Source organism: Lingula anatina, chromosome 4 (assembly GCF_051362555.1).
Source record: "Lingula anatina isolate TDL-2025a chromosome 4, LinAna3.0, whole genome shotgun sequence".
Taxonomy (NCBI): Eukaryota; Metazoa; Brachiopoda; class Lingulata; order Lingulida; family Lingulidae; genus Lingula; species Lingula anatina.
Window position 1 is genome coordinate 5361816 of NC_141770.1, and position 20662 is coordinate 5382477.

General features: G+C 37.9%; 2 protein-coding genes across 6 annotated transcripts in view; both read right to left on the minus strand.

Moving 5' to 3' along the window:
* Positions 1 to 20662, minus strand: part of LOC106158288 (uncharacterized) — a 56801-nt gene that overhangs the window by 5772 nt on the left and 30367 nt on the right. For 4 of the 5 annotated variants that reach the window (XM_087012256.1, XM_013534212.2, XM_087012257.1 and 1 more), the window contains 2 exons: positions 19587 to 19707; positions 45 to 326 (listed from right to left, as the gene is read on the minus strand). In XM_087012256.1, coding sequence (XP_086868382.1) covers positions 45 to 326; positions 19587 to 19707 — 403 coding nt within the window. Of the gene's footprint in view, positions 1 to 44; positions 327 to 3868; positions 4562 to 19586; positions 19708 to 20662 lie in introns of those variants that run through there. The other variant, XM_013534213.2, reaches the window with a different exon arrangement.
* Positions 13309 to 17152, minus strand: LOC106163260 (uncharacterized). The gene is made up of 2 exons (XM_087010510.1): positions 16450 to 17152; positions 13309 to 14192 (listed from the first exon to the last, which is right to left on the minus strand). The coding sequence occupies exons 1-2, from the start codon at positions 16922 to 16924 to the stop codon at positions 13309 to 13311; spliced, it is 1359 nt and encodes a 452-aa protein (XP_086866636.1). The 5' UTR covers positions 16925 to 17152.

A 20662-nucleotide genomic window follows, 5' to 3' on the forward strand; every position in this document is an offset into this window, starting at 1 on the left:
TATTATTTTGTTTACTATTGTTACACACAGTAGAAAGAACTTACGATGAGCATTTTTTCCTGCAGCTGCTTTTGGAGACATTTTTACTTTTATCACTTTGTCTGGACTAGACAGCTCCCTATTTACTGTTATGGTAGACATATTTGAACTTTCATCAACCTCTGACATTCCACCAGGCGTCAGTGTTTTATTTTTTTGCAAAGAACTAAGTTCTTCTTCTTCTTCTTCTTCCCCTGCTTCTGACAATGGAGAAGATGGTTGAAATATTCCAATCAATGTTTCATTCTCTTCAACTGGTTTGGTAAGTTCACACCATATCTGGCCACCTGAAAATTAAAGTTATGTAACAATTACTAGTTAATTTAGAACTGAAATAAATCTGTTAATCTATTGAGCTAAACTTGTCAAATGTACAGACCAGTACCTCCAGGCAAAACAATACATAATACAAAAAGGATGTGTCACGGACATCTGCTTTAACTGCTTAAAAATCAGTTCAAAAAGTTTTGTCTTATGTCAAAATACCAAGGGTGAAGGCTATGTATTTGTATTTATATCAGTTTGTAGATTTGTTGTGGTTAATAATGTTGTATGGTATTGTGTTACATAACATTTGAAAAATCAATGTTACACATGTAGTAATGTATTGCATGACACTGTATTTCTGCTTTGTAGGTTGTGCACTTTATTTTGCTGTGTTCATGTGCAATGGGGGTCATGTTGATACTCCCCCGCACTGATACTCCCCTGCATCCATACGTCCCTGCACCAATAATCCCCCTTAGTAAATTTTTGTATTATGCGCATCGATACGACCCCACACCGATAGATCCCCGCTCCGATACTTCCCACACCGATACTCCCCCTCAGTAGCGATGAAGGGAAGCAATGATGTGGGGGAGTATCGGTGCGGGGAAGTATTGGTGTGGGGATGTACCGGTGCGGGGGAGTATCAGTGCGGGGACGTATAGGCATGTAACCGTGCAATGTGCCTAGGTTCAACATACTAGTAATGTGTCACAGGAAGTTAGTATTGAAATTCAGGCATTTTTTAAAACTTATATTTAAATGCGGTAAAAATATGTGAAGCATTAATGATCAGTTACAGCAAAATCACAAACAAACAAACACTTAATTTAAAGAATAGAGAACAAATCCGGAAAAAATCACCCTTAAAGACCAATTTACTTGACCTGCATCATTTTGGTCTAGATTTAACTCATAATATATGGCAACAATTTTCTGAGTGCAAAAATATATTATAGATATATAGATACACTGTATCTAGATAGACAAACACATTTATCTCTAAACACATAAAAGAACCTATTTCTCTACTATTTAGTAAATATTATATACAAATCTAGCATAAAACATTTTTTTCCTTGTTATACACTTTAAGTGTTCAATTTCTACAGTTCATTGAGCTGTACCTAACAAAGTTTTTGATCACAACTGGATGTCACTCTGAAACTGAGCACATAAGCAAAGACGACTACACACTGTCAGATGAATTTTCATTAAAATTTTTTTTCTTTTCAATTTCTTATTAATTCCAGTTACCTTTTTATCCAAGGCCTGATATATGTCATCTTCCCACTTCAGTGACAGGCTGCAGGATGATATTTACTACATAAAACATGCATATAACTGGATGTCTGCATCCCTATCTTTATTTCAACCATGTCTCTAATTACAGCATCTATCTATTTCCTGCTTGGATTTATCATATTTTCCAGTTCTCTGTAAATTGTGTACCCTGGGCTGCCACACAAGGGCCTATCACAGCAATAATATTAATGTGTATTGGAAAGGGTGATAGATTGAAAGTTATCTGTATAGGCGGCTGTCTGCCACAGCTTCTAACACAATCAAGACAGAATTAAGTTTCATGCATCTCTGACGTGCAACAGATAGCACCAGGCGAATATGTCATTATCCAATATTTTTATCAAAGGAGTGCAGTGCTGGCCTCCCAGCCCTATTGATCTCCGTCTCTAATACTTATTATAGCATCAGGTGGTTTATTTCAAATCCTGAATAATTTGTTTTTAGTTCAATTATCTCTCAATGTGATTACAATTTTGCGTATCAAAATTCACAGACTTCTGCTGAAGGATTTTCAACCAGCAAATGAGTAGAATAGTTTTTCTCCTAATCAGAATACTTGAAATTAAGCCATAATAGCGCCAAATGCCATATACATAAATTCTTGTACTGAAGATAAATCTCATTAACAGAAGGTATCTGTATCAAAACAGAAGAATAACTCAACACAGAACTCAAATGAAAAATAATAATAATTCACTTTTCAGTCTGTCTCATCTAACACATTCCTACTAGTATGCTTTCCACAAAAGCAACACATATGATACCATTACTTCAGCAACTGAAAGAATCAATAAACTTTGCAGCAAGATTGTTTTAGCAAAAAATTGAAATCTAGCCTCTCCCCAATTATAAAGTACACAATTTCTAGCAAGACAGCCATAAAAAATGGAGTGGTCCGGTAATTAGGTGCTGATCAAAAATGGCCATCCTATTCTATCTGATATCAGCCTGTCAATATTTGTGCAACTAAGACAAATTATCTTTTCTCTCTCTAGCAGAATTTCCAGGAATGAAAGAAATTGATTATGTCTAAAGCCTAACCTTTGGGGCATATTGACATATGTCACTGATGACAAATGCCCTATCCTGAACTTAGATTAAAAGTTTTTCATACTAGTAATCTTTCATGCTTAAAATTTACATAGTTCTTACTATACCCCTTTACATTCTCACATATATATAAACATACCAGTATTGCTGAACTATGTTAAGTGGATTTCTTAACAAGGCACTTATTTCACCTAAAGCCCAGGGTCTATTGTCATGTTTTGTGATTACAAAATCATGAGCAGTTTCTGACATGTTGTACTAATATAAAAATTAAAATCTACCTAGGAATACTAATATCATCTTATGTGTGCTGTCCTAGACTTTTACAAAGCAACTCCCTCTCTCTCTCTCTTTCAGATCTCTCTCTCTCTCTCTCTCTCTCTCTCTCCCCCAAGACCTTCTCTCTCTCTTTCTCTCTCCTTAGACTCCCTCCCTCCCTCTCTCTCTCTCTCCTCAGACTCTCCCCCCTCTCCCCTCAGACTCTCCCCCCCCTCTCCCCTCAGACTCTCCCCCCTCTCCCCTCAGACTCTCCCTCCCCCTCTCCCCTCAGACTCTCCCCCCCCTCTCTCCCCTCAGACTCTCCCCCCCTCAGACTCTCCCCCCCCCTCTCTCCCCTCAGACTCTCCCCCCCTCTCCCCTCAGACTCTCCCTCCCACTCTCCCCTCAGACTCTCCCCCCTCTCTCCCCTCAGACTCTCCCCCCAGACTCTCCCCCCCTCTCTCCCCTCAGACTCTCCCCCCTCTCCCCTCAGACTCTCCCCCCCTCTCTCCCCTCAGACTCTCCCTCCCCCTCTCCCCTCAGACTCTCCCCCCCCCCCTCTCTCCCCTCAGACAGAGACCTACACAGACATATGGCAGCATAATTATAATGCTCTTTCTTCAGAATTCAATAACTGGTTTAGTTCCTCAAAACTTAAAATGTTTGAGGCAAATGGCAATATAAAACATACATGTCAGACCTGTTCCAGTTGATAAGACATGTTACTTTGTTCTGACCCGTTGGCAACATTACCTAACACTGATGGATGTGACACCGTGTTTCATTCAGTCTTGGATTACACCTCACTGTGATCATGAAAAACAAATGTCACTGATGAACCTTACCTTTTTTTTAAATTTTATGTTTGCCTCACCTTTTGTTGTGAAACCCTTCTAATGACCCTAACAATCTTAAACGATTACAAACATTCACACCATATTTTTCCCACCTGGTAAATTTCTGGCTATTGTAATGTCTCCCTTGTTCCTCTTCTTCAGTGGACTAAGATCTTTTAACACTGACAGAAAAAAAGCATCAGTTCATTCATGCACTAGAATGTTTCTTCACCAAAAAGGAAACAGGAACTGTCATTGGCACTCCTTCAGCCTCTGAGTACATATACATGCACATAAGGCTTTGTCAGTTTACAAGTATACCACAGAATCACTGATTCACATCTGCTCTCTGAATCTGTTATCTATCACCACCCTCCAGTTCTACAACACATGATCATTGGTCCCAAATTTCTTGATATCCTAGTTACTTCTCATGTTTGAGCTTATCACTCAGTGGTTAATCAGCCATGTAGAACTTTTTCAATTATTACCGCCACATCTGTTGCCCAGAGATAAGGCAGCATGTACGAAGTTGAAAGATTCCAATGGGAGAAATGACTTGAAGTTGGCTCCTATTGGCAATCAGCAGGAAGGCACGCAAGCAACAGAGGGGGGATATCTCCCTCAGTTTGTTGAGTATCAGAGAAACGTCAAAAATCTGGTTGTCTAATAAACAAGCAACACACTGCAACTTTTGTGAGTCACTGCTGGCTTAGCTATCTTCCAGGCAGCAAATGAAGTATTAACACAGATAACAAGAAGCCATATCTGGAAAGATCATAGGGAACGCCTGTTCCATAAGACGTACATTTGCATAATCATCCACGATAAGCTGTTATGAAGATTGAAGATAAATAGCTGTAGTTGGACTCTGAGATAAGATAAAAGTTGAAGTGGATTTCTATCTTAAGAATACTGGTGCAGGCATGCACGCATCCATCAAGATAACACTACTCCTATCGCAACTTCTCAACGTCAGAAACTTAGTAACCTGACAGCGCTTCTACGATAAGGCTGCTTTATCAGTGGAGCTACTTCAAGTCTTGATGAATACACAGCAATAAACTCACTCTAATCTTGTCCCACATAAATGCCACAGAGAGTCCGTATCTTAGTTTGGCAAGTCTTAAGATAATGAGTGGAAATACTCCTAAAAGAGACTAACATAAATTCCAACTATATGCATGCTATACATCATATATCTTCTTCTTTCCATTTCAATAAATTTCCTCACAAGTATCCTTCTAGCTCTCTACATAATCAATTGCAGATACATGTACCTTTCCCATAATTTAGTATTATCAAAATCAACTTTATCAAAAAGCAAACATTGCAACAACAAAATATATATATATATATATATATATATATATATATATATATATATATATATATATATATATATATATATATATATATATATAAAGATCATTCAACATTCATTTGTGATGCATTACTGTTATTAGGTGTATCTTCTTTAAACTCTGTTGGATATCATGACAGTGGTATTGTGAAGTTCACCAAGCCAAGTGTTATCAACAACACCAGGGCTTCAGCTCTGTCATCATCAGAAGGGAGACATCTTTCTTCTCATCTGTATCACTGGAGTATCTATTAGGAAATCTTGGAAATAAGGACCAAATAAATGCATGATGCTTATTCCTTTATACTCAAACAGGCAAACTTTAGATACATTAATATACCATGATCAGAATCTGATAATAGTTTGAGATATGGAGATTTGTTAATAAGTCATAAAGATAGCAATAATCTCAATTATCTTGTGTTATCTATTTCATGTTTTAATTTGTTTGTATTATCAATTTTCTTTGTTGACAACAGATGTGCTGTGCATTAAAAAAAATGTATCTAAATTTCATCATTATCTTGGAATAAAATGACAGTCAATTTGTACTCTCAAGGATATTCCTATGGATCATCCATTTTCTAGCTTATAGACATACAGGCTGTGAAGGAATCTCTGCAAAAACCTCACACTTAACTAATTTTCTGGGGTAAATGATATTTTGCTACATCTAACCAATTTATGATCCTTATTTTCTGACATTCACTCCGACTCCATAATAATCTGGACAAAATGAAATGTTCTTAGCACACATATGTGCACACACGCATGCACACACATACATATGTACACACACACACACACACACACACACACACTGGGGTGCAGTGAGGCACTGATCTTCTCCTCTACTATGTATACACACCTATAACAGTTGTGGACCATCAACACATGCATTAAGCACTTCTGCTGTAGACCTTACCTTTGGCTGGATATCTTAATCCTATATAAATCCTACAAGGGACTCTCACCTGCAATATCTCTTTAAATCTTTATTCCTCTACATTCCAACAGAACAAAAAGATTAAAAGCTTTTATAGTTCAAGTCCAAATAATCACCATGATTCCAAAATTTCAATGTCAATTTCAAATAAGTAAATTTTCACCTATCTGGACTGACATCATTTTTACCACTGACATAATATTATATGTACATTGAGGCACTGCAGGCTTCTTACAGTAATCATGATGCCACATTTCATTCCTTCTGCCTGGCCACTATGAGAAGTAGCCTAACACTGTCACCCTCTGGCCTTTTCTCAATCTAAGTACAATTTTATTTATTGCATTTTATGGATTAGCACTGGGACACAATATAAAAAGTTGAAAATTTACTACTTAAATGGAATGACATCAAAATATTGCATCAGAATTATTGCTCCCTCCACAGTATCAGACTAATTATGTCTGGCTTTGCAGAGATAGGGATCAGGGTGATAAGTCATGTCAATTAGCTATCTACTAATAAATGAAAAGTTTCTCCATCACAAGGAAAGTTCAATTTCATTTTCATACACTGCATGCAAGAATAAAGTATAAATGCATTCAATGGTCCACAGCTATCTTTCTCATCTTCTATATGTTGCACACACAAAACTATACATCTGTAACTTTAATTCAAAAGCAATTTTCAGCATCAGACATCGATTAGAATCAGATATGTATACTTGATATATTCAAGATAAAGATTAGATTAAAAGTTTATTTCATCCACGATTCTAATTTGAAATGTTACATGTGAAAAATCCAGTACCCTTCATAAAATTACTACTCAAATTTAACAAAGAGGAAGAAGCTATCTTAGACAAATTACACATAACACCTCAGTTATGCACACAAATAATAAACAGCAAAAAGTAATTGCTCACAGGGCAAGGACTTGCAAATTATAGCACACTTAATTCAACATCTTAGTTGCCTCACATAACTGATGTTTAACACACACTGCTGCAATGCACTCTGTTTTTTCAGGAATATGTGACAACTTGGATTTAAATTTAGCAGCAAGTTTTGTGCTTCTCATTTTTTTATTCCACAATAACCATAGAAATTAAATGAAAACCAAATAATGAAATAATAAAGTATTCAGAATCATCCACCCCCAGGGACAGCACAACCCCTTGGCAAACTAAATCCCACTCTGCCCATGCACACCCTTTATAGTAGGTCTGGAAATATCCAAAGTTTCAACTTCATTCACTCTCTAATCTAGAATTTAGCAGTTAGCATTATGAAAAAAATCTAGAAAAATCAACTCCCACTGCCTCCCTAAGGGACAGCCCCCAAGGTGCCCATGCACTAGTCTGATTATAATTCTATCAGTACCAAAAATCCTTCACCCTAATGGTATAAAAGATAGCAGAAATTACCATTTAATTTTTTAAGGCTCTGTTCTCACAACTTTTAGATCGATCTATCACCGCGGGGAGTCTCACTAGATTACTGTCAGATAATCCCCCTTAAGTGTCCGTCCCCGCCTACTACAAGCTTTAAGGGGTAATTAACTTTCGTGTCCGCCCGGCTGACAGCTATTTAGCGTGAACTCCCAGGGAGTTAGGTCGATCCAATGTAGGTCGATCTAATCTATGAGAATGGGGTGTAAGAATTAAGAATCAGTTCCCCCCCCCCTCTCAGGGACAGCACAACCCGTTGTTGGACTAAAAAATCAAATCAGTTCATTCTGCATCTATTATCTATCTATAAGAATTTTTTTGGCAAGTTACTAAGTATTTAAGGATTTCTTCTAAGACTTGTCTTCTTTCAGTATCATGTTCAAAATGAGCTGTTTTTAAGACTTTACTTGACACGTTTGATGCTGGCATAAGGAAGGGTGTAATATGCAGTGTGATCAAATTACTATTAGAGTTGCAGCATTTTTACCTACAACTGATTGCTTTTGGGTTCATCAAAAATTGGAAGATTTATATCATAAGGTACAATATCTATGCAGACTTTATCAAATAAAGTGAAGTCTGTTGCTCCCTAATTATGAGTGTACAAGCTGTCTCTAAAGTAGTTCCACTTCTAATCAAATCAGAATAAACACATCTCCTGACTTCTTCATCATCCCATTTTAAAACAATAATAAGACATCACCTTTCATCAACATAGCATTCATACAACTGAGTTAATTATGATAGCCTGAAAATTAAAATTCATATCATCTTTCACCAATCTGTCATTCATTTGGTTGAGTGTATCATAGCAGCCTGACAAAACATGAAATTGCCTATATGCTCTTTCCCCATAATATAATTTAATTGCATTGAGACAAAAGGGTAACGTTTCTATACAAAATAAAACAAACAGCAAAGTTGTAAAATGTAAGGACCAAAAAGCAAATAATGATACACTGAATAGGTTATTTTGTCAATTTGATGTAATTTCATATGATGCTTAACACAGAAATCAACACCAAATTTTAACAAGATTAAATGGGAGCTATGGAAGTATCTTCTTTAGTTGTAGAGAAATATGGGCCAGTAAATATGCAAAGGGCAATTAATGTTGAAAATTAAAGATGCATACAAAGTCAATTTTTTGTCACAAAAACCAACCAAATGCCAGCATATAGTTTCAAATAGTATAACTAAGAGAATTACCAAAAGGCATTGTTTAATTTTACCCGAAAATGATGTTTGAACAGATTTTTCTGCTGGCATTCTAAGCTGTATGTCAATGGGGCAGGAAAGTAGGTCACGGAAGTAGGTTAAATTTACAACCATAAATTTAAAGAAAGGAGCAGTCTAAAGGTCTTTTATGGCTGATCGAGTGATCTATTCAGTTTATCCCTTGGCATGTCGAATTTATTTGAGTCATATAAGAATCTAGTAGAAGTGGTTTACATGTGTTACTCGGAATCCACACTCCACCAATACTCGGTTCGTATGTACCTTTAAGGTTCTGTTCTCACAACTTTTAGATCGATCTATCACCGCGGGGAGTCTCACTAGATTACTGTCAGATAATCCGCCTTAAGTGTCCGTCCCCGCCTACTACAAGCTATAAGGGGTAATTAACTTTCGTGTCCGCCCGGCTGACAGCTATTTAGCGTGAACCCCCAGGGAGTTAGGTCGATCCAATGTAGGTCGATCTAATCTATGAGAATGGGGTGTAAGTCAAATGCCAAATGCGAGGTCATATTAAGATGCCCAATTTATTATTTAATACTCAAGTTCAATGCTAAATGTAGGTAGTTTTGGCGATTAAAGGGTCAGAAAATTTGCCAAGTTCAGTTCATGGTGAAAAGTAGGTCAAAGTTCAAATTCAAATTAAATCATATTAAGATTGTCAATGCATGAATTGCTATCCAAGTACAATAGTAAATATGGGTGTATCTCTGCCATTTTGGGAGATATATGGGCCGGAAATTTGCAAAGTGCATTTCATGTTGGAAAATAGGTCAAAGGTCAAATGCAATTCACATTAAGATTGTCAATATTAGACTTCCTATCCAAGTTCAATTGTAACTATGGGCATATCTCTGCTGGAAGACCCCAAGAGTAACTTCTCACTATAATATCAAAGCAAATTGGCACAAACAACTAATTTCCAAAGAAAATTAAAATTTTGACAATATTTTGGCCCATTTGACCTTGAAATATAGGTCTAAGGTCAATTAAAACCTTCACATATGGCTTTAGAGTCAAACTTTATACTAGCTTTTCCCATAATTCCCTTGGTTTGGGAGATATTTAGCATTTTCAAAACATTGCTGACAAAAATTATAAAACAGCGGTTCAATTAAGCTGAATTTTCAAATTTGACCAGTATTCTAGTGATATTGATCACTCCTGTAACACTGAAAAGGATCAAGACAACATGGCTGTCAGTTTTGTCAGAAATGTGAAAAGAACAATAAAGGAGCATAGCTTTCAGATAAATGGTTTGATCAAGCCGAGTTTCGAACTCAACCCACATTTTCTGAATATTTATCAGTTCTGCAAGTTTAAAGAAAAGAGGTAAAATGGTTTTCCACTCATTGTGTTATCAGTGAAAGTGCAGGGCGAAGATGACAGCAATGACGCAGATGATGGCTATATGTACAGACATGCTGTGTCTGTACATAACAAGTACAATGTTACATTACAAATGAAGTCATGTCAGAAGTAGCTCACACTGACAACAAATGGTTAAATACAAGTTGGAGACTAACAGTATATCTTAATTAGAGAAAAAAATCTAAATGAATTTAATATAGTAACCAAAATATGAAAGGAGGATTGAGGATTCCATGTCTATATTTTAATCCTTATGCCTTCATTAGTACAAAGAAAATCTCTTGCACTAAAATCAATTGTTGTTATTTTTTCTTTTGCCTGACTGGTATAATCTGCAGCAAAAATGAGACAATGATGTCTTTATGGAAAAAAAAGGATTAAATAGCGTATACAAAGCATATATAAACTTTTATCCAAGGCCATCCCAGTTCCCTGCCCCACCATCAAACCCACTCAACTGCCCTCAAAGTGACTGTCCCTGCAATAAAGCCTTGCTGCCGATAAGATATCTCAAAGATTATCTTATGTTTTGGCAAATGCCGCCCAGGAAATAAAACCCTGACAAAAGTTCAGGAAATGTCACTGATCTTAATGTCACCCATACTTTAATTAGTCAGACAAAGCATTTCCACTTTTTTTTGCCTGGCTTTTGCTGATAAGGAACGGTATTATCTGTTGTTTTAGCATTAACCAGTATAACACTGTTATCTATGAACAGGCAAAGCCAAACTGTAATCCTGGCAATAAAAGTTGAAGACTAAGGAAATCCTGTTGACGCTATTGATATAACCCTATGCAGTAAATTATAAAATGCACCCTCACATATAACATATTTTGCAGTAGTATAATCTCTATGGTTTGAGTCTACTCCCTACTCAATTCCTTACCACTACCTGGGAAAATGTCAACTTAAATTTAATTGCATATCACAACAAATAGATCAGGAGCAACTTTATATATATATATATCCCTAGTCATTCTTTCATGATGACCTTTTTAGATATAAAATATATGCTAGAATGGAGCTTTTTTTCCACATAAGCTTGAAAAGTATGAGATAATATGTAAGATTTCTTTAAACACAATATCAATATTCTGAGTACATTTGACCTAAAAAAAGTTATCAACAATTTTTCCTATATTAAGGAAATTCCCCCATCAAACCCTACCTATCATATGAGAAGATAACAACCATAATTACATCAATTATGATATACTTTCAAATTAAACATTTGCCTCAAAACTTTATTTCTCTGATAATTCTAGCAGGCCATCTATGACTATTACTAATAAAAGATTGTTATTCTTGGGTTTTTTTTTTTTTTTTTTTTTTTTTTTTGTTCTTAATTATTTCATTATTAGTTGCAATTCTAATTACTAAATAAAACGAAGAAAAAACTAAACACTATTATACATACACATAAGCAAAAAAGCATTGTAGCAGTTGAAATCAGAAACTGCTCTTGTTTTTTCACATTCAACTAATTGACCAAATCTCTCTCATGTTAGCATCCTGTTCTCAACACACTTATCAACCAAATGTCCTTCATCTTCATAATCTGTATATAAATATATCAATAGAAAATAACAAGACATGAGGCCCAAAATGTGAATTATGAACAATTCATACATGTGGAATTCAATAGAAGCTTTATCAATCTTCAGGCTGCTGGCATCAGTTCAGCCTGGATTGTATCAGATGAGACCAGGACATGGACAAACTAGAACTACTGATGAATGTGAATTATATTCTTCTGGTACTTTTCTGTAATAAAACAAATGTAAAATAGAGGTAAAATAAAGCTTATGGCAAAACCGTGATGGGCAACAAAACTATTCTATGTGCATTTATTATACATTTCTCTACTCCCTGTCCTCCAAAGTTGTTCAGTTCAGTTTCTGGGTCAACCCTATCTCCAGTTGAGTAAAACCAAAACATTTTTTATGAAATATTTGTGTTCCAAGTTATGTAGTCCCAGCTTATCCCTCTCTAAAGAAGCATTCACATTAGTGGTATTCATAAATTTGACTTAAAGGAATTCATCATGAAAAAACAGGTTAAAGCTATCATTAATGCCCCCAAAAGGAATTACTGATCAATTACAGATAAAAAAATGATTATATTTTGTTAATTTTTTTACACAGATTTTATACAAGTGTGAAACTAGTTTAAGATATGCCTGCATGGTGGCACAGTGCAAGATAGGCTGTAGAGGTTGACTTCAAATGCATCTTTAAGTTAACCTTATCCACTGACCTTAACAGTTCATTTAAAACCAGAACCACTATCGGGCTTAAAAGTTTATTAAACTACATAAAAGTTTACATAAAATTACATAACTACAGTAAACGTTAACTACTTCAACACAGTACATCAACCCGTATGTTAATGAGTTGCAACCCTTAGATACAGGTAGCAATATTACTAATTGCAGCTGTTCAAAATTCCCATTTACTAAGCGCAAATGTTTAAAAATTAAATGAAGATCATGTACGCAAAATGTGTACAATGCAAATGTAAGATGCGCCTTCCGCCCATATGAGGGACGGGAGGGTGGGAAAATCTTCTACGCTTATGCTTAAGCCGCTTTTAATTGAAGCAAAATGGGCTCGAGCGCCCTTACACGCTGTCCAGCTTTAACGGCTGCCAGGCTCTAACTGCCAATTATTTTGAATGCGCCACGTGAGCTGGCTGACCAATCCCGAGCCCGCAGCCTAGGCGTCCCTCTAGTGGTGGTTTTAAATACCATTCCCAAAGGGAAAGGGTACTTAAAACCAGAACCACTATCGGGCTTAAAAGTTTATTAAACTACATAAAAGTTTACATAAAATTACATAACTACAGTAAACGTTAACTACTTCAACACAGTACATCAACCCGTATGTTAATGAGTTGCAACCCTTAGATACAGGTAGCAATATTACTAATTGCAGCTGTTCAAAATTCCCAACCCAGAGTATGAGTAGGTGAGTGAAAATGAAAATAGACGTAATTGCACTTAAAAACTGCCATCTAGACATATAACAGTGGACCTCGTCTTTGGGGGCAGTCACAAGTTGTTAATTTCCAGTCCACTACTTTAAGTTTTTCATAATTTAACTATAAGTTCAAACTTTCTTCAGCGCTCCCACCATTACATCGTATTTCATATCCGCCGAGGGTTTGATGTATTGGAATACCGCGTCACTAGACCAGTCTCCCATGGCCTTCACCATCGCTAAAGGAGTACCGATAGAAAGAAGCCACGTAGCTCCTCCCCTGCGGAGACTGTGAGTATTGTACGTCGCGGTGGAAAGTCCGATCCCTCGAAGTGACCGTGCAAGTTTTTGACGAAAGCCTGCCGATGTGAGGAGAGTGGTCTCTCCGTTGTAAGAAGTGGCAAGGAGCGGCGCAGATTCCGGGACGTCCATGGACATCTTCAGAAAATTTGTCAGCGCTGTTGTGGGGCATAAAGGGCTGCCGTGACGAAAGGGGAGTGTAACGATATGGGTTCTCTGGCCGTACTGATTGTTTTTCGATTTGGTTACTCTTAGGGTGCAAAATTGTAAATGTCAAGTCGCGGCGACATATAGATAGGCCGCTATCTGTCTGAGACCGGGCCGTAATATTGCTAACTCTGAGCATTCCAAAGAAAGCGATCAGACAAGCTGCCCACGTCTGTGCTTGTTCTAAATCGTTCAGGTTGAGGAATGATCGTAGGTTTAAAAGCTGTGGTGGTAGGATGGGTGCTTTCTGAGAGCCCGGATCTCCTTTGTGTCTCTTTATACCACCTAGAGTCGTCTTCAGCTCCCACGAACACAGAGGGTTAGGAAGTCCGAAATCCGTGTGGATGATCCGGACGATATTTAGGTACTGCCGAAGAGATGAGAAAGCGCACGATCGTGCCCGGTAAGCGGCGTATCTGCAGATGTTGGTGGGGGATATAGGAATCGGTTTACAGTTAATTTCCTCACAGAACTTGATATAAGCTCTTAGATGTGATCTATAAGTTGATTTAGTAGAGGGCGAGAAAAGTTGAGCTCTCCAGAAGTTCACTTCATTATCTAGTTGTTGTCTCAGTCTATCGGAGCCTGGGATAAAGAAAAGAAAAAGAGGAATTAGTCATATGGTCTTGCAGAAAATACACTGGCGGCTGTCTGTGTAAGCTTAAATACCAGTGATGGACTAATTCGAGGAAAAGAGAGCAATGTTCTGGCTCATGCATTCGTGACACGGAATCGGCCATTTTATTTTCTTCCCCGGCGATATGGATCGCATAAATTGAAAAGTCATATTTCAGCGCTAGGAGAGATAATTCCTTAAGAAGGTTGTTGCAGGCGGTGTTTGGCGAAGCCCCTTTGTTTAAAATGTTCATTGCCACTTCACTATCAGTGTAAACAATGACGCGTTGTGCCTTCCACAGCGGGGACCACCTGTACGCAGCCAGGACGATGGATGCTAATTCCTTGACATTAATGTGTTCACCCCCTAACTGGTGAGGAGCGTCCTGTATCCAGTTAGTGTAAAACCAATCTCCGCAGTAGAACGCTCCACCTGCTGTGATGCTGGAGTCGGTATACACCTGTTGAATCGGTCGCGCGTCCCATATGAGTTTTGTATTGTTTCCCGTGATGAGCCACTTGCTCCACCAAAGGAGGTCTTTACGTAATGGGTTTAGCTTGCACTTATGACTGGCTCTTTTCAGTGAAGCTATGGAGTTAAATATATTTCGCACGTGTGTTCTACCCCATGGGATGACGTTCGATGCCCAGACTAACTTCCCGGCCAGGGATTCAAGCTGACGTCTGCTGGCGCGCACGCGGCTTTGAAATGTTTGGATCAAGCGGAGTAAGTCGCGAACTTTTTGTTCCTCTAAAGAGAGTACGCCTTCAACAGTATCTATGACGATGCCTAGAAACGTTAGGCGAGTCGTTGGGTCACAGACTTTTTTCCAGTTGATGCCAAAACCCAGGAGTCTTAAAAGATTGATTAATGTGCTATAAGCCTGCTTGCATCGTTCAAATGTCTCTCCTATAACCAAAAAGTCATCTAAATAAACTACGACGTGGAAGCCTCGTTTCTCCATCATCCGCTTTACCGCTTGTGTTAACCGGTGAAAAATTTCGGGGCTTTTGCGGGCCCCGAATGGGAGTCTCGTGTCCACTAAAGTCCTTGGCTCAGTTGAACCAGCAAAGTTCCATTTAAGCCCAGTAAGGGTTAACTGGGAAGGGTGTAACGCGACAGTTCTATATGCTGAGTGGAGGTCAACTTTGCTGAGAAAATATCCTGGTTTAATCTTATCCAGTGCCGACCGTATAGTCTCGTATCGAAATGTTTGTTTTGTTGCGTAATCGTTTACTGCTGCCCCTTCAGGTCTGCTGTAATCATGAATAAGACGGATGCCGCCGTCAGGTTTTGGCACTGCGGAAATTGCACTAATTATCGTAGGCTGGAGTTCTGGTTCAATATAGTGACCCTCCTCTATTTCTGTTTTTATTTGAGTCTCAACTTTATGCTTGAAAGCTTCGCAAGTGGCGGATCTACTGTTTTCTACTTCAGTTCTCGTGATGCGATCCAGATCTAAATCGTCGACTATTCGGAAGCCCTCCCGAATACCATTAATTATAAAATCATAGTCTGTATCTCCTTGTAGTTCCTTTTCCCATTTTTCAATGTTTTTGTGCAGCGGAGATTCTTTTGCGGCGTGCGTTTGTCAATGCGAAGGATTTCTTGCTGTGGGACTGGTCCCTTGCTGCTTGTGCGTGTATTCCCCATGAGTAGTACTGGAACAGGCTACACACGCGTGAGCATAACGGCAGTTCGGGAAAGAGCAGCCCTGGCGACCGTTAAATTTCATACAAATGGGTCGACCCGTCGCTGTGTCCAATTTTGTTTGTTTCCCTCTGGTTGTTGGTTGGGTTGAATTCGGTTTTAACAACACCTGCATGAGAAAGGGGCTGTCGGTTCCCCATGGAAATCCCATCTCGCTCTGAGATTTCCTATACTCTGCGTCGAAGCGTAAGACTGATTGCCAATTAAAAGATTGACCCATGCATGCCACCTTTGTCACGTAGCTGGTGTAGTCCATGACTGTTTGAATGTCCGCGCCGTCGTCGGCCACCATTTCCCTTAATATTTTCATCGACGCTTCTGTGTATTGCAGTGGGGAAATGCGCTCCAGGGGAAGTTTTCTGTCGGAGAGGGAAAGTTGTAAATCGCCAATACGGACTGGTGTGTCACTTTTCGCTTCAAATTTGTCTGCAAACATTACATAGCTACGTATGTCGCGATGCTTGTTAAGTTTTCTTTGTCTATCAGGAGTTGAAAAAGGATCAAAAATCCCCTTACCGTCGTGCTCTCTCTGATGAACTCTGTTTGGTTGATTCCCATTCCCGTTCCCAATGTCTAGTAGTTGGCATAACCTGGTGTAATCGAGGTCCCCGGTGTTTCCTGTTTCAGTTTGCGCGCTGGGGGCCGCCATATTAGGGGTCCCGGATGTCCCTGGCAAGATGGCTGGGGCCTCGTCTTGGGTTTTCTTGTCTCCAGTTTCGGGAGTAGAGGTTGCAGCAGACACACTGTTAGACGTAGCTGGACTCTGGTTGTTCTGTGGCTGAGCACTATGTTTTTGTTGTAGGGTAAGCACCGCATCTTGGAGAAGGAGGATCTGAGCCAGCGGTAGAGATTTACTGAAATGTCTTTGAATGAGTGGCTCTGTGAGTTTCTTGCAACTCCTGAGTGAGAAGAATCCTGCATCCTTTAAGATTTCTACCGTGTCTTCCGAGAGCTCGTTAGCCTCCACCCAAGACTGGAATTCTTCAGCCATTGTCAGGGAGAAAAGAACAAAAAATCTTCTACGCTTATGCTTAAGCCGCTTTTAATTGAAGCAAAATGGGCTCGAGCGCCCTTACACGCTGTCCAGCTTTAACGGCTGCCAGGCTCTAACTGCCAATTATTTTGAATGCGCCACGTGAGCTGGCTGACCAATCCCGAGCCCGCAGCCTAGGCGTCCCTCTAGTGGTGGTTTTAAATACCATTCCCAAAGGGAAAGGGTACATAACACTGCCATTATCCTACATAAGTAAACTATGTGCTAGCTCACAGTTTATATAACACTGGTATTATCCTACATAAGTAAACTTTGTGCAAACTAACAACAGAAATTGAATGTGAAAAAAACATCGTCCTTCATTTTATGACATAACACTTATTACTAACTAAATTAATCATCGAAAACTGGCCTGGTGAGAAGGAATGCATATTGCTTGTAAGTGACACAAATATTCAAGTCAGTCACCAAATTGGAAAAAGAAAGTTCAAGTAACCCTTAATAAAATCAAACATCATCCTGGTACAAATTTAACATTATGAAAAAAACATTTTGGATTAGATGGATAAGATTACAAATAGCCGTAAAATGTTCACCATGCCTTTATTTGCACTCAACCCATCTTTTTATCAATGTAGCTTCCTAATAACTTTAAGTAAATAAAATGTTTTGGTACTTACAGGGCAAAAGTAACTTCCATAAAAATGGTTTTCAAACTAAGTCTGCGATTTTACCAAATGAAACTTCACATACCAGTGAATTAAAAGTAAAATATAAAATTTGGCAGTGGAGTTAAGAATTGTGTCAGATGACTATGGCAGCAGCAACAAACACAATAGGTAATGTGAACATATACAGACACACTAGAGCTCCGTTCACATGACAAGTCTATTTTCTAAAAATCTATTTTCTATTCGCGGTATCTTGTGATCACGTTCTGTGCACTGAATACCCCGTGGCGTAATTACTGGCAGCATGAGCCGGTTACTTCCAAAGCTGTAATTAATTCTCAGCTGCGCTCGGAGTGATCACAAGATACCACGAATAGAAAATAGATTTTTAGAAAATAGATTTTTCATGTGAATGGAGTCTAGGTATTGTGGACATATACAGACACACTAGGTAATGTGGACATATACAGACACACTAGGCGATGTGGACATATACAGACACACTAGGTTATGTGGTCATATACAGACACACTAGGTAATGTGGACATATACAGACACAGTAGGTTATGTGCACATATACAGACACACTAGGTAATGTGGACATATACAGACACACTAGGTAATGTGGACATGTACAGACACACTAGGTAATGTGGACATATACAGACACACTAGGCGATGTGGACATGTACAGACACACTAGGTAATGTGGACATATACAGACACAGTAGGTAATGTGGACATATACAGACACAGTAGGTAATGTGGACATATACAGACACACTAGGTATTGTGGACATATACAGACACACTAGGTCTGTGGACATATAAGGACACACTTGATGTAGACATATACAGACGCACTAGGTCATGTACAGACACATCGAACATCTGTAGATAACTAGACATCCAAGATATCACATCAATAAATGAACACTAGTACCAAACAAATGTAGCTCAGTCTACAGTCTATAACAAAGAATAAAGGCCAAAGTGAGAGAAAAGAAAGCATTAAGTTCTAATAAAATGCAATATTTAATGATTAAGCCATGAGCAAGCTTACAACAAAAATTTCACAAGAGAGTGAGACATACACCAAACCAACACTAACTTCTAGACAACAAATATAACAACTAAATTATAAAGCTAAAATGGCCTTGTTCAGGAAGAATACACATTGTTCATCAGAAACAAATTTTTCAAGAAGTCAGGTAACTAGAAATGGTTACTCCCAGTACCCTGAAGCAAAATAAGTTTATCTTTTGATAAAATTAATAAGTCACAGCACTGCAAGATATATAAGGGCAAAATGCATGAAGACATTTTTAGTAACTAATAAAACTTTTGTCTTTTTAAACTTGGTTGAAATCAGTGGTTCTATTTTCTCTGTCAATCAGGAATGAACATGTGGTAGGGAGAGTAGTAGAAAACCTTAACATACACGGTGGCCTTCCACTCTTAGTACAGTGTTTTGTGTAAAAAGCTGTAATTCATTGCTTTTTTTACTTGAGAAAAGGCATGAAGACAACAAAAATATGTTAAATTTGAATGAAAGTGTGATATAATATGTGTGAATATATGTGTGATATATGCTGAATGCAATATTGCACCCTTCCCCAAACACAACGTTAAAAAATTTTGATTCTGTATTGGATAAAGTGACTATATGTAGCCTAGGACAGATGCAGGTGTTGGCTAAATGTACAGACACAATCTGTATGGATATAAAAAAAGCTGGCAAATATACAGACACTAATACAGAGAATAATATCGTTACCATGCACTACTTAGCACTGCTAATGTTAACAGGCATATAACAGCAAACAGTAATTTTTGTAAAAACATGGCAATATCATGCTGATTTTCAAAAGGATCTCTACCAAACAAAGTCACTTAGCAAGTTTGCAGTAAAAAACAAAAATATAGTAATGTAACTTTGGATTGGAAGTTGTCAAACTTGTTACTCAATATTATGACTGAATTCTCACCTTTGTAAGTTATTGCCAAGTTTTCTGTGTCGGTGGTGTCAGGAGACCGTACATGCTGTAACCAGCCCCCTTCACTTCCAAACAACTCCACCTTGACAACAGTTCCCAGCGCTGACAAAAACTAAAAAATAAAAATATTAATCAATATATCGTTCCTGAATTTAAAAAGAAATCAGAAAACAAATAATGAAAGTTATAAAAGTCCATTAAAACCAGATGTTTGAATATCATTATAAAGCCCAAAAGGTAAACATCAAAGCTAGTCAATTTCTCCTTGCAAAGAGTAAACAAGGCAGCAAAGCTGTCAAATGTACATACAAAAACAGAAAATAAAGATGCAAAATAGGTCACACTAGTGGGCTAGATTTGGTCTTAAAGTGCAATTTAAGATCACAAATAATCTAACACGGTCTTAATCATTACAGCAGTAGTCTTAAAATGGACTGAATCTGCTTTTAAGATCACAAATGATCTAACATCTACTTAAGTGGTCAAGTAGTTTCCTCCCCTCACAGTGGGAGATACCTCTCCACACAAAAGAGGGCATCCCTGCTCACAATAGGAGAATGTGTAAGGGGAGACAACTTAATTTGCTATCAGTGCAGAAATGGTTTTATTCATGGTTTAAGATCACATAAGACTATTTGTGATCTTATATTGCACTTTAAGACCAAATCAAGCCCACTAGTGTCATTTTGTCAATTTTGATGCAATAATAAATAATGCTTATAATAGCACTGTCAGTCAACACTGAATTTTAATCATGCACAACAGGTAACATGGTCAATAACAGGAGCAGATCCAGAGATATTTTCTGACAGTATTCTTAAGTATCTATGTCGATCCATCCTCCATTTTGATGGTCTTCCAACAGAAAAAAAATAGATACCGGTCAATATTAACTTAAAAACCTGACTGTCTTCCGGAAGACCCAGAGGATGGTCTCAATCCACCCCTTCAATAAGATTACAGTTTCAGGACCATGAGTGTTCAAATTCACATGATGAAAGTCCCAAAATTTGAAAAATGATGACAATGCATAAAATAATATTACGTAATGTTTAAAGACATAAAAA